The sequence below is a fragment of the Danio rerio genome, chromosome 7 (genome assembly GCF_052040795.2).
Source record: "Danio rerio strain M-AB ecotype USA chromosome 7, GRCz13ab, whole genome shotgun sequence".
NCBI classification, from domain to species: domain Eukaryota; kingdom Metazoa; phylum Chordata; class Actinopteri; order Cypriniformes; family Danionidae; genus Danio; species Danio rerio.
This window is the reverse complement of record NC_141027.1, coordinates 3,572,284-3,587,050: the sequence shown is the minus strand read 5'-3', so window position 1 is coordinate 3,587,050 and position 14,767 is coordinate 3,572,284. Positions and strand designations below refer to the sequence as shown.

Below are 14,767 nucleotides of genomic sequence, written 5' to 3'. Positions count from 1 at the left end.
ATCAAGCTGTGTGAGGGGCGCTAAAGGAGCGGAGCTAAATTGGTTTTGTTTTCGATATTTCTGACACATTCAGTGTTAGACGGCAATAACTCAAACACCTCTTGCCCTAAAAACATCTAAACTGTGTTTCCTACAAAAATAAAAGCAGATTCTGTTTCCCAGCGATCTTTTTCATTTTCCGCTCAATATTATGAGCACTGCTCCATTTAAGCCTTCGCCATAGTAATGTTAGTCATACTAACAGCAGTCATATTTTCATATGTTTCAAGCTACGACTATTTGAAATGACATATCAACAGAATAAAATGTGATCACAATCTGAGCACTTGCAATTAACATACTTCATCCGCTACAATTAACGGAGGTTTTCATCCGTCTTTTGAAGATTTAGTCTTTGGTGACGATGTTAGAGCAGGTTAGTATTTGCCTTTATACTTGGTGTCGGATTAATAATTGCTGGTAGGGAGAATCTATTTGTTCACTTCTGCTATTTATACTTCAATTTGCATTTCAACTCATTTATTTATTCAACTTAACTGCAAATTAGAATAGAAACGGTATAAAGAGCACACAAACATGCGTACAGACAGTGATAGGTGTACATTGTTATGGATCAATGATGCTGATATTTGGCACAAATCCATCAGTTCCCTGCTGAAAAATCCAGCTTAAACCAGCCTAGGCTGGATGGCTGGTTTTAGCTGGTCAACCAGGCTGGTTTTAGAGGGGTTTTGGCCACTTCCAGGCTGGTTTCCAGCCATTTCTAGCCTGGTCTCAGGTGGTCAGGCTGGGACATGACCAGCTAAAACCTGCTTGACCAGCCTAGCCAAGCTGGGACTCCAGCCACAACCAGCTATATCCAGCTTAAACCAGGCTGGTCAAGCTGGTTTTAGCTGGATTTGGCTGGTCTTTTTCCAGCCTGACCAGCTAAGACCAGGCTGGAAATGGCTGGAAACCAGCCTGGAATTGGCCAAAACCCCTCTACAACCAGGCTGGTCAACCAGCTAAAACCAGCCAACCAGCCTAGGCTGGTTTAAACTGGATTTTTCAGCAGGGTTTCCACTTTCTGGTTGCTTATTCTGTGAAGGAATTATGTAGAAGCACTGTCCATGTGTGTTTCCTCGTCGGCTAGTAATGCTATATTTCATTGCACAACAATTAATCTATCATCTAATCTATTATTATTATGTTATTTTTAAATTTTACCTCTCCTGCAATGCATGAACTAAGTTGTTGAATGGTCAGCGTATGAGGCGGCTAGGCTAAGCTATTTTCAATTTTGATTTAAATATTTTCTAATTGTTGCTTACTAGGTGGTGAATATACCCCTGTATTGCGTACTGCAGTCTTTTTTTTTTTTGTCTGGCTTTCTCGGATATCTCATCCGTTTGCCAAAAATGACTAATTATATCCCTGGCAATGTCTGACACCTGTCATACACATTGTAATAGATGTTGCAGGCACGACAGCTTGACAGGCGTAGCAACAGTAACGCCCCATTCACACGGAGCTTTAGCGTCAACGCTTTCCATTCACTTTAAATGGGTGACGTCAGGTGATGCCGAACTGCATTGTGGATCCATCGGCTTCGCTTCAGAGGCGTTGCTTGCTGCAGAAGTTGGGACTAGCTAAATTTTTCATGCGCCGATGGAAGTGTCAGCCAATCAAATCGCTGTATGCAAATACACCAGCTAGACAGTGGCCTATTGCTGACTGAATTTTATTGGGTGATGCTGCTATGACGATCGCTTCAGCCCCAACTTCAGACACGCCTTCAGTCAAGCGTTGACGACGAAACCCCGTGTGAACGGGGCGTAATTAAGGAAGGCACTTAGCGAAGGGTCAGTTGAATTGAACTAAAGGTCCATGTTGGTGTCTCAAAAGTGTACCTCTTCCAATTTTTAAAAGTGTGTAGACCTGTAGAGTTTAGCTTTAATCTAAATCTAAAATATCAAGGTGCATGTGAAATCATTGGTGTGTTGAAGTTTGGAAATGAAATAAAAAATAAACAACAGCATAACAGAAAGTGTTTCTATGAGTAACATAATTAGAATTGACTGACACCTGAAACAATTAAACCCTGGCAAATAACAAGAAAAGAAAAGGCTATTTTTAAAGAGGGAATTTTATGTGTAACCAGTATGAAAATATTTTATTTTAAAACACACATACTCTCCACCCAAATGAACAGACTTCCACAGAAGTCCAGAAAAACACGAATGAGGAAGAAAAATGAAAAAGGCCTTTGTTTAAAGTAATAAACAAATAATGTGTCGTTTTAAATGACAGATGAGAGCAGATATAGAATAATAGCATAGTCTGCAGACAGAAACATCAGACTGAGGACAGAAACACACCAGCTCTGAAGTAAGAACACGCACATTTCATTTTTTACATATAAACACACTTCTGTTATCAGTTAATGCTATTGTTGATTGTTTATTCTGCATTCATGTTTCTCTTTTACCTGCTGAAAGGTTTATCTATATTCTCCTCAGAAATGGCTCAGACTCTATATTCCCCTCTTCTCCTCATTGGTGAGTGTGTTAGTAGTTTTATTCATGGTTTATAGGTTCATTGGGTTTGACTGTTCTGAAAAAGCATCTCTTTCACAGCTCTCTGCTCCATATCTGAATGTGTTCAGCGTCAATATTACTATATAACTGAGGTTAGGAATCAGACTGAAGCTCAGAGATACTGCAGAGAGAATTACACAGATCTGGCCACTGTTGACAACATGAACGACATGATCCAGATAAACAAGAGTGTGAATGATGGAAGTAATCAGAATATCTGGATTGGTCTTAAGAGGACGAGTGTTTATACATGGCATTGGTCTTCAGGTGATCCTGTGCTCTTTCTGAACTGGGCATCTGGCCAATCAGCCAGCAGTGATGATTGTGTTGCTATGAGAAACGGGCAGTGGTTTGTTTGGCCATGTAGTAACACCTCATTCTTCATCTGCTACAACAGTGAGTACAAACCCCTTTTAAAAATAATGGAATTATACAAGTAAATGTGATGTATAAGGGGAATATTACGGTGGCCGAGAGATCTTAACATGCTGTAATGAAGAAACGATCTTCATCAATTTGACAGCACACGTGTGGCAAATTCTCACAACACAAACAACTAAAGAAACACACTGCAAATCACTCACAACACAAACAACTGAAGAAACACACTGCAAATCAGTCACAACACAAACAACTGAAGAAACACACTGCAAATCAGTCACAACACAAACAACTGAAGAAACACACTGCAAATCAGTCACAACACAAACAACTGAAGAAACACACTGCAAATCACTCACAACACAAACAACTGAAGAAACACACTGCAAATCAGTCACAACACAAACAACTGAAGAAACACACTGCAAATCAGTCACAACACAAACAACTGAAGAAACACACTGCAAATCAGTCTCAACACAAACAACTGAAGAAACACACTGCAAATCACTCACAACACAAACAACTGAAGAAACACACTGCAAATCAGTCACAACACAAACAACTGAAGAAACACACTGCAAATCAGTCACAACACAAACAACTGAAGAAACACACTGCAAATCACTCACAACACAAACAACTGAAGAAACACACTGCAAATCACTCACAACACAAACAACTGAAGAAACACACTGCAAATCGGTCACAACACAAACAACGGAAGAAACACACTGCAAATCAGTCACAACACAAACAACTGAAGAAACACACTGCAAATCACTCACAACACAAACAACTGAAGAAACACACTGCAAATCGGTCACAACACAAACAACGGAAGAAACACACTGCAAATCAGTCACAACACAAACAACTGAAGAAACACACTGCAAATCAGTCACAACACAAACAACTGAAGAAACACACTGCAAATCAGTCACAACACAAACAACGGAAGAAACACACTGCAAATCAGTCACAACACAAACAACTGAAGAAACACACTGCAAATCAGTCACAACACAAACAACTGAAGAAACACACTGCAAATCAGTCACAACACAAACAACTGAAGAAACACACTGCAAATCAGTCACAACACAAACAACTGAAGAAACACACTGCAAATCGGTCACAACACAAACAACTGAAGAAACACACTGCAAATCAGTCACAACACAAACAACTGAAGAAACACACTGCAAATCAGTCACAACACAAACAACTGAAGAAACACACTGCAAATCAGTCACAACACAAACAACTGAAGAAACACACTGCAAATCAGTCACAACACAAACAACTGAAGAAACACACTGCAAATCACTCACAACACAAACAACTGAAGAAACACACTGCAAATCAGTCACAACACAAACAACTGAAGAAACACACTGCAAATCAGTCACAACACAAACAACGGAAGAAACACACTGCAAATCACTCACAACACAAACAACTGAAGAAACACACTGCAAATCAGTCACAACACAAACAACTGAAGAAACACACTGCAAATCAGTCACAACACAAACAACTGAAGAAACACACTGCAAATCAGTCTCAACACAAACAACTGAAGAAACACACTGCAAATCAGTCTCAACACAAACAACTGAAGAAACACACTGCAAATTGGTCACAACACAAACAACTGAAGAAACACACTGCAAATCAGTCACAACACAAACAACTGAAGAAACACACTGCAAATCAGTCACAACACAAACAACGGAAGAAACACACTGCAAATTGGTCACAACACAAACAACTGAAGAAACACACTGCAGAAACACACTGCAAATCAGTCACAACACAAACAACGGAAGAAACACACTGCAGAAACACACTGCAAATCAGTCACAACACAAACAACTGAAGAAACACACTGCAAATCAGTCACAACACAAACAACTGAAGAAACACACTGCAAATCAGTCACAACACAAACAACTGATGAAACACACTGCAAATCAGTCACAACACAAACAACTGAAGAAACACACTGCAAATCAGTCACAACACAAACAACTGAAGAAACACACTGCAAATCAGTCACAACACAAACAACTGAAGAAACACACTGCAAATCAGTCACAACACAAACAACGGAAGAAACACACTGCAAATCAGTCACAACACAAACAACGGAAGAAACACTGCAAATCAGTCACAACACAAACAACTGAAGAAACACACTGCAAATCAGTCACAACACAAACAACTGAAGAAACACACTGCAAATCAGTCACAACACAAACAACTGAAGAAACACACTGCAAATCAGTTACAACACAAACAACTGAAGAAACACACTGCAAATCAGTTACAACACAAACAACTGAAGAAACACACTGCAAATCAGTCACAACACAAACAACTGAAGAAACACACTGCAAATCAGTTACAACACAAACAACTGAAGAAACACACTGCAAATCAGTCACAACACAAACAACGAAAGAAACACACTGCAAATCAGTCACAACACAAACAACTGAAGAAACACTGCAAATCAGTCACAACACAAACAACTGAAGAAACATGCCCACCTCTAATGTGTCAACTCCCACCACAAACTTCCAGGAGGGATCAGGGGCAATGTGAACTGGGGTTAAACAAAGCAGCCTTTAAGCTTGGTAAACGCTGAAAAGAGTTCTAGTGAAGGTTAAGGCTGTCGAAGACATTCCTAGCAATAATTCTATAGCACGGTCATAGGGACAATGCGGAGATAGTGAAGCAACTCAAGACTTAAAGAACACTCTCTTTAGATGGGGGTACTCGCAGGGACACATTTGTCAGATTCATCTAATCCTCCTGCAAAACAGAACGAGACACAACAGAACATGCAGACAACCAATGACACAGGACAGCCCTCACTCCAAGAAATTACTGAATTCTGACTCCAGTTAATACGGAGCTCGTGAAGTATCAGCCTTTAGTGAAATCTGTTAGTTCCAGAGTGATTACCAGAGGTTGTAAGCAGGACTTTACATTAACACCCGCCAAATGCGGGTACAGTTTAGCTGTGGTGGGTTTGAGAGACCTCCACTAGCCACTTTGGCTGGTTAAAGATCATTTTAAATGATAGTTTTCTTAAAAGCAGGTGTAACGGATCTACTTTCACTCAATGACATTGAGACGACACCAAGAGCTGCTTTCCTTCACTTTATATAGTCCTGGAGAAGACAATTAAACACAATTATGTTGTCTTCTGCCTGCACTGCACATCCGACCCCCTCATCAATACACAGCAGCATTGTCTGGTCGAAATGAATTGTTTTCTTAACAATATATGTAATTACATTAGATGAGTTTTACAATTTATACACAATTACACTTTAAGAAATTATCAATTTAAAATGTGCAGGAATTCTACATTTTCAAGAAAATGAACATTTCTTTATCATAAGAAACCAAACTTAACTACAAACAAAAATGCATGTGCAAAAATGACGCACAACAGAGCCACCTGGTGGACAACAAAAAATGTGCGTTGAGTAAAAGAAAAGGCAAACAAAACAAAAAGACAGTAAAACGTACCTGGAGAAGACAATTAAACACAATTATGTTGTCTTCTGCCTGCACTGCACATCCGACCCCTATTTACACAAAATAACAGAGTTTTCGCACTGAGAACTGAAGCAACATGAAGACAAAATGGCGATCTGCCATGCGGTTGGCACTTCTGTCAATCTATAGAAAATATAGCATATATGTAATATAATACATAATATAATATATAATAAGTTATATAGTTTTCATAAAAATTATAAACACTTGCTTTAGAACGATAGAAATATGAAATACAACCAGGAGCAACGCTCTACACAACCTACCCTCATCAATACACAGCAGCATTGTGAGGGTGGGAGGGGAAAAAACGAACCACAGCAACACGAGGTACAAAAAGGGGCGGTGTGCAGGTTAAACACTGCCATTATAAATATGACTCCAAAATCATTCTTAAAATGATAAAATTCACAAATATGAAATAAAATATTAAAATAAATGAAAATCACAATATAATTTGAAAAATGTTATAATTTTAACAGAGTGCAATTGTAACTCTGTTACACAGGGTTTAACAATAAAGATAGCTCAATATTCATGCAAACGTCATCTTAGAATCGAGAAGCACAGACAAAAATAGCATTCGCACAAGCAAAAGAAAGCAGGCGAATACCAAATGTGACAATGATTACTGATGCACACAGGTAATTTTATGCACGCAACTATTTAAAAAAGCATGTGCGCTCCCGTTTCCTGGCACGAAGCATCCAACTGCTGCGATCGGTTCTCTTTAAAATAGACTTGACAAAAAGTGATGCTCGTGCACACAGTTTTGCTGCTTCCAAAAGCTCTGGGTGTTTTTAAAATAAGTCTTTGTAAGCAGCAGCCATTGCCGGTTTTGTTTAAAATTCGTTGAGCAGAACAGAATATGGGCCTAACGTTACCCCTGTGCACATGATCATCCTTCCATTTCCACACACGGTATACACTGCTTTTTTTTGCTTACGGTTATTTTTGTTAATGTGGTTTAATTGTCATTTTTACAACAACATTGCTTTAATAGATTAACTCCCCATCTACAGTTTGTGTAATTAACTGGTGATCTGAGAGACCTTTAGCCTTGACAGAGGCTACTGTGCATAGTTTTAGATGCATGGCAATACTTATTTTTTAAGACGTAATTGTTTTTAGGAAAGGTTTTGTTGAATAAAAAGAGCATATACAGCTATATTTCGTATGTTTATTTTGTGTGGATAAGAAATAATATATATTTTTATTTTTAGTGTGGTCAGAGATAAATTTGGTAAATCCTTAGTTTTGAGCCCTGAAAAGTCCTGAGAAATAAAAATTAATTGCAATGCGACACCATGAAACTAAAACCCAATTGCTCATGCACATTAAGCAAATTCATACACAAAAAAAATAAATTTTTGAGGTATGTGGACATAACACAAAGTCTAAATTAAGTAATTTTAGCATGCCAAAGTCATATTTATGAGTATAAATTATTTTTTTTCCCAACAACAAAATTGTTGCTAGTGAAAATGGTAAGTGGCTACTAACGTTGGAAATCTACTAGCCACAGTGGCTGGTGATCAAAAAAGTTTATGTCAAGCCCTAATTATAAGTCTTTAGGGGCCAGTAGAGTGTGTAATAGAGGAAAGAGACAGACCCCTGAGAATATGAACAATTGAGCGACAAAGCAAATACTAGAAGTTTCAGTCCTTTTTTCCAGACAATTTTACCATGAAGCGCACTTTTACTAGATTGAAATACGATATATATAGCTGAAGTTGATAATTAATATAATGCATATATGACAACTATGAGCGTAGTCACGGAAAAGAAATCTTAAGGCTCATACACACTGGGACGCTTTTCGTTTGCGTTTATCGTCAGCGTTTTACGAGATGTTTTTCAGTATTCAAACCCAAACGATTTTCACTGGTGTCAAGCAGAAGAGGATGCAAAATCACTCCTTGATGTTAGATGGCGCTACACAACTTTAAGCTTCTGACACCCACTTATAAGAGGAGTAAATTTTCACACACTTGTTGTTCATATCTATGCTTGTTGTTAAAGTTACTGGTGACTCGAACAAGCATGGATGGTTCAAGCAGCAGCTCCACCTCTAGCGATGATGAAATGATTATTGTTCACCAGAACAATTAGAAGCTCCACGTTCATATCGCCTCTGGGCATCTTCTCCAATGTGCGCTCGCATTGACAGTTTTGCACTTGAGCGCCTCTAAGTGCTGTTTACTGTAACTTCAGCAGCTCCATGCACGTGAACAAAAGTGGCTATCTGATTGGTAGAGAAGGTTTTGACGCGGCACATCAACACAAAAAAACAAGCTTGAGCCGTTTTTTTATTTTTATTTTTAAATGACGCTTATGCGCCTAGCGTTTTGCGTGTTGGTGTGCACAATCACATCGATGCCCTTTATTTAGTAACGAGGAGTTAAACGTTGACGGAAAATGCAAGCAAAAAACGGGCCTTAAGACCTTTGACCAAAGAGGGAAACTTTTAGCCTACTTAAATGCAACTTCAATTTTCTATACAACTATATCAGTTTTGGTTAATTTAACATTTTGTAAAAGCGAACAACACCAAGGATAAAAAGCAACATCGTAACAACTTTAATGCCTTTTTTTCAGAACAAACCAGTCAATATACATGTATGAAATCTCTCTATCATACAGGGAAAAACATAGCTGAATTAGGAGCATTGTAGTGTCAGCATTATGTCAGAGCTCTGATATAAATCAGCAGTGACTAAGGCCCAATCCCAATTCTATTTTTGTACCCCTACCTCTTCCCCTTGGCCCTTACAACCGAGGGTTAAGGGGAAGGGCTTCAAAATGTACCCCTAAGAATTGGCACAGCACTACAACACCTGCACACATCATCAGATGTCCTCACAATCTCTTGCTTCATATAAGATCAGACGATAGTGACTGCTGTAGTGATTCCAGTTGTGTTATTTTTTGGTATTTCAAGAGTTCACACTTAGCTGATGATTTATAAAAGCTTGTTTGGCATGCTGTCCCGGGAGAAAGCCCCGAGCTCAAGGGCTCCTCGAGCCCAGGGCTTCCTCCCGTTGGCAGAGCGAGAGGGGAGCCTGAGCTCGGTGGATCTCAGAACTCCCCTGCTGCTGTAGCTAAGGGAACACAAGGGATTAGACAAGCTTGATTGTTATGTATGTTGAATGTCTTTGGATGGTGGGAGGAAACCGGAGAACCTGGGGAAAACCCACGCGGACACGGGGAAGACATACAAACTCCTCACAAATAACACCCACCGGTCCTGTGGTACCAGGGCTGGCAGTGTTCTTGCTGTGGGGCTCACAGTGCTAACCACTTGGCCGCCGTGCCACCCAATCAGAGGTAAAGGAGGAGAATAGGGGAGGAGGGGGGTTTCTTCCAAATGAAGATAAAGTGAACTGAAAACTGTGGCTATTTATAGTAGCTTAGGGCTCATATGATTGGAAGATGGTGATTAGCAAATTCGAGACCGGCCGTGAAAAATCATAAGCACATGATCCTCTCGAAATTAGTTTATGAATAAACTTTACTTATCTTCAGAAAATCACTGAAGCCATATATTATGTCATCATAACTATCTAATGTGGTAATAAGATTGTAACTGTACTGTGGATTTACACAGTGGCCATATTCATCAATGTAAACACACCAAAACAGCATTAACATTATAGCAGACACTGTAAAAACTCATTCCCAGCCACTAGACTTTTCTGACAGGGTATTCCAGTGTCATCAAGTGTCAGAATGTTGTGGGACTGCTGAACAGAAGTTATTACTAGGGATTATAGATCACGAATAGATCGCAAAATTTAGTGGTTTTTATTTTAGCGTTTTTTTTTTTTTTTTTTTTTTTTAAAGCATGACGGTGAAACATGAACGTGGTTATGAATATATTAAAATGTGCTTGTTTATTGTAAAATTTCGTAATAATAACAAAAAATACTAATTTATGGATCTCCTTACTTCCGGGTGCAGCTGTGGCTGGTGTATTCTGGGATTTTTTCTTACCCCTTGGTTTCGAGTGTGGTCCTGAAAAATCTTCATTTGAAGGGGTGTATACGCCTTGCTCTTAAGGCTGATTTATACTTCTGTGTCAAGCGCACGCGTAATCTACGGCGCAGCCTACGCATTGACGCATAGCCCTGCGCCGTGGCCATCGGCGTTGCTGATGTGCACCTTTCAAAAAATGTAACTACATGTTGCAACGACGTATAGCGCAAGCTCTGTGATTGGTCAGCTTGGTAGTGCTGACGAGTCAGGGCGGGACCGAGAGCTGCGCGAGCCCGATTGGGCGATTGTTTACAAGTGTGGAGTCCCGTGAAGGAGCTCCGGATGGAAAGTTTTGTTTTGTGTTTACCTCATAGTTAAAGTTGTTGCACGTCCGCCGGTTCCTGCCTTGACACAGAGGAACAATAACACCTCACTGCCAACTAGCGTTTCGGAAGTGTTAATGCAGACCAACAGAGACAGCGCACAGAAGTATAAATGCACATGCACAGCTACACGTGTTGCATGCGCTGTGGGTTACGCCAGTCACTTGACGTAGAAGTATAAACCAGGCTTTAGCCCTACGCCTTTAAGCTAAAGAGAATTGGGACACCACTACCCCTTCAAGGGCATGCACAAAACGAGGGGTAAAGGGAAGGGCTAAGGGGTATAATTGGGATTGGGCCTGTAATAAATTACATTTTGCTCAGCGTTCTACACCAATATATCTGTAATAAATTACATTTGCATGCTTTGTTTATTCTCCACAAATAAACAGGTAGCACATCATAATAATAATGTAGATTAGAGTGCTCGCATATCTACACTATTATTACTGTAGTAAATTAGCTCATGGTTATTCTTCCCGCACCTTTCCAGCCGTTATAATGTTGCAAGTTATGATTCAGATTTCAAGGCTCGTGTACCTTCTGGAACATTATATAGCGGACTAGCTTAGCGGGAGGAAGATTCATTTGAACGGGGCTTCAAATGAATCGACTCTTTTGATCCGAACAAACGAATCGTTCAGCGATGCTATCAACATAAATTTGAGCAGGGTAGCAAGATCAAAGTTCAAGACATTGGATTTATTAATATACACAGGCACCTTACTTTATACAAAATTAAACTTTATTGACTAATCTAACAGAAACAAACACCTAATACAAACACACATTCATACAAGCATAGGGGAGAGTAACAAACGTGAAGAGGTTGAGAAGATGTAATGATGGGAAAAACCTATGAGTCTGTAAGAACAAACCAAGCAACCAAACGTAATCAAATTCAATATAACCCTTCTATTGTCTCTTTAGGGTTAATTTAGTTCACACCAGTTTAGATGTTGGGAGAAAGGTGATACTTGCGGTCTGTTCGTGATGTCCGAGCTCCCGTTATTGAGTGGTTGATGTTGCTCTTTGTTCCTCACGAGGTTGTAGTTTTAAGTTGAAGCGGCAAAGAGGATTCTGGGCGGTGCAATATCCGAGCACGGTGCGATTAACCCTTTCTGTCTGGGTTTCTGCCTGCTTCCTTGGAGGTTTCTATACTTAGGTTTGTGAGGAAGTTGCTAAGTTTGAAGAAGGTTTCAAAACAATGTGTTTCCAGGGCAGAGAGGGGGGGGGGTTTGCCTGGAGTTGGGAGAGAGAGGGGGGAGCTTCCAGGCAGTTTGAAGAAGATCCCAAGAGCGTTTGAACAGAGAGAGTGCGTGTGAAGAGAGGAGAGTTCCAAGAGAGCGAGTTTAGCTTGGTTTTCAACTCTTATAGGGCAGGTTCGGATCCACCCTCCATGGAAAGTTGACCAATTAGAAGCTAACTTCCTGGAATATTAAATGAATGGGTCTTTGTCCGAGGCAGAATAATTTGCATAGGCAAATTTTATGTAAATCGGGACAAAAATGTGAAAGTCTCTTAAAACATTAATATGTTGCACTCATATGAAAAATAAAAAGTCAACGATCGATTTGTACAGCGAGTAAGCTTTTCAAAAAGTCCAAACTTGAACAGTATAAGAGGATGCTTAGCCTAGGTACAGTTAAACATTATATGCAAGGGTATTAAAACCAAAAATATTAATACAAGAGAAAGGGAAACTTTGCAAAACATATGATTAAACATAAAGAGTAAAGTTTATTTGAAAACAGTGTTAAACAGCAAATAGTCCTTTGTAAGTCATTCCTGTGCTTAGAGCCGCATGGCATATTCCTTTGGGTCGTAAATACCTTGGAATCAGGTTTCGAGCCCAGGTTTTTGGGCAAAGTTGGCTGGTTGTGGAATAAAATGCAAAATGTTTATGTGTCTGGTCGGCCATATTCGTTACAGGCCTTAGAGGACAGGGGCCAACCAGATTTTAACTGCAGGGGCCAGTGCCCTATATTTTGTTTAAATTTGGCACTGTGAATTAAGCAAAGTGCTTCACAGATCAGTATAAATGTTCAATATATTCTACACATGCAGTAGCATATTAAGGCTCATGTACATTTTCAAAATATTAGCACTGAATATGAATCACTTAAGTTATGTGCATGGATATATTAGGTACACATGTTCATATTGTAAAGATCTAAATGTATTATAAAAATATTTATATAGTAGTTATTGTACTACATACTATATTGTACTACATTATGATTCTGTACACGTTTATGTCAGATGTTCTCTCATGAAAAAGCATTTCTGATGCATTCCCTGATGCTCCTGTTCCTGTCGTTCATTCATTCATTCATTCAAGTAAGCGCAAGACTGGTGTTTGTCGATCAGATGAAGAACTGGAGAGACGCTCAGAGTTACTGCAGACAGAATCACATTGATCTGGTCAGTGTGAGGAACCAGAATGAGAATCAACAACTGGAGAAGTTCATTAATGACAGAAACTCATCTGGATCTGCAGTCTGGATCGGTCTGTTCAGAGACACATGGCAGTGGTCAGATCAGAGCAACTCCTCATTCAGATACTGGTTTACTGGTGAACCAAATAATGGTCGAGGACATGAAGACTGTACAGTGATTGGGGCGAATGCTCAGAGAGGATGGGCAGACGTCATTTGTGATAATCGCCTGATTCCTTTTGTGTGTCATGAAGGTGAGCAGATCCTCCAAACACACTCAATCCATCATCAGCTCCAGATCTCTTAAAGTTGACTCTACATGTCTGACATGACAAATTCCTCCACAGTGTTTGTTCTGCATGTTGTTGTTGATCAGTCTCTCTCTAGTTTCTGCTTTGTTTTGTGTCCAGAAAAACTGATTGTGATCCAGCAGAATCTGTCGTGGTCTGAAGCTCTGAGATACTGCAGACAGCATCATGTGGATCTGGTCTCGGTTCAGTCAGTGGAGATGCAGCGTCGTGTGATGAACGTGGTTAAACTGGCGTCTACTGAGGCGGTGTGGTTGGGTTTACACAACTACTGCAGCATGAACATGTGGCTCTGGCTGAGTGGAGACATGGTGTGCTATCAGAACTGGGCTCCAGGGAACGGCAGCACACCGGAAAACTGCAAACTGGAGAACAGAAAAGGAGCAGTTCAGTCTGGAGGAGATCAGACCTGGATCAGCCTTCCTGAATCTCACAGACTCAACTTCATCTGCACTAACTACTGAGAGAAGATGTGTTTGTGTGTTTACTTACATTCACTGTTTTCTATTTTTATATGTTTGATTTATTCTTTTATAAGAATATAAAATCCTTAAATCCTATAGTGAATCTGCAGTTTGTGCTTCAAAAATTGCCAAATATTTTATTTCTGTGTTTTATCTGTCATAATATAATGTGTTCTTAAAGGTTTAACATCAATGTTTAAGATTAAGGTTTAAGGTTCTTCTGTTTAAGGTGTAAGATTCTTTAGATGTGATGTGTGTTTTCAGTGTGTTTTCTAGATCTGCTGGTGTTTGGTCTCTGTATGTTTTGCTGAATGTGATTCTGTGAGCAGCAGATCTTCAGTAAATCATGATTTGTGTTTCAGCTGAATGAAATCTGCTTTATTCAGAAAGGCAGAAGAGAAGTTTGGTTGTAAAATTTGATTGATCCTAAATCCTGAAATAAACAGAACATCAGAAGAAATAAACTGATCTACAGTCAGTATTCTTGTCTCCTGTTTTTTGCTAATGGCTCTCCAGCATCACAGTATTCAGGAAGTTATATGTAGTGCAAATATTAAAGTGTGTTTAACAGTTGATTTGTTTGGCTCAGATCTAGTATAGAAGTTTCAGCTTCCTGGAATTAATGTTTCTGCATGGATGATGGTCTTTATTTTAGCACCTCCTGCT

At 39.5% G+C, this 14,767-nt stretch overlaps 1 protein-coding gene and 1 long non-coding RNA gene across 5 annotated transcripts in view; both read left to right on the top strand.

Annotated features, from left to right (window-relative positions):
- LOC147842925 (uncharacterized) overlaps positions 1-14,767 on the top strand; it is a 959,952-nt gene that overhangs the window by 630,366 nt on the left and 314,819 nt on the right. The window lies entirely within an intron of this gene.
- Positions 1,367-14,579, top strand: si:dkey-88n24.6. Of its 4 annotated transcripts, none has more exons than XM_087260401.1 (5): positions 2,052-2,367; positions 2,499-2,537; positions 2,616-2,972; positions 13,233-13,583; positions 13,740-14,579. In XM_087260401.1, exons 2-5 carry the CDS (start codon positions 2,501-2,503, stop codon positions 14,099-14,101), a joined length of 1,107 nt encoding a protein of 368 aa, XP_087116527.1. In that variant the 5' UTR covers positions 2,052-2,367; positions 2,499-2,500; the 3' UTR covers positions 14,102-14,579. The 4 variants fall into 4 exon arrangements, with proteins under 4 accessions (XP_087116526.1, XP_087116529.1, XP_087116527.1 ...); XM_087260402.1 differs by having other exon boundaries at positions 2,337-2,367; positions 2,478-2,537; XM_087260400.1 differs by having other exon boundaries at positions 1,367-2,537.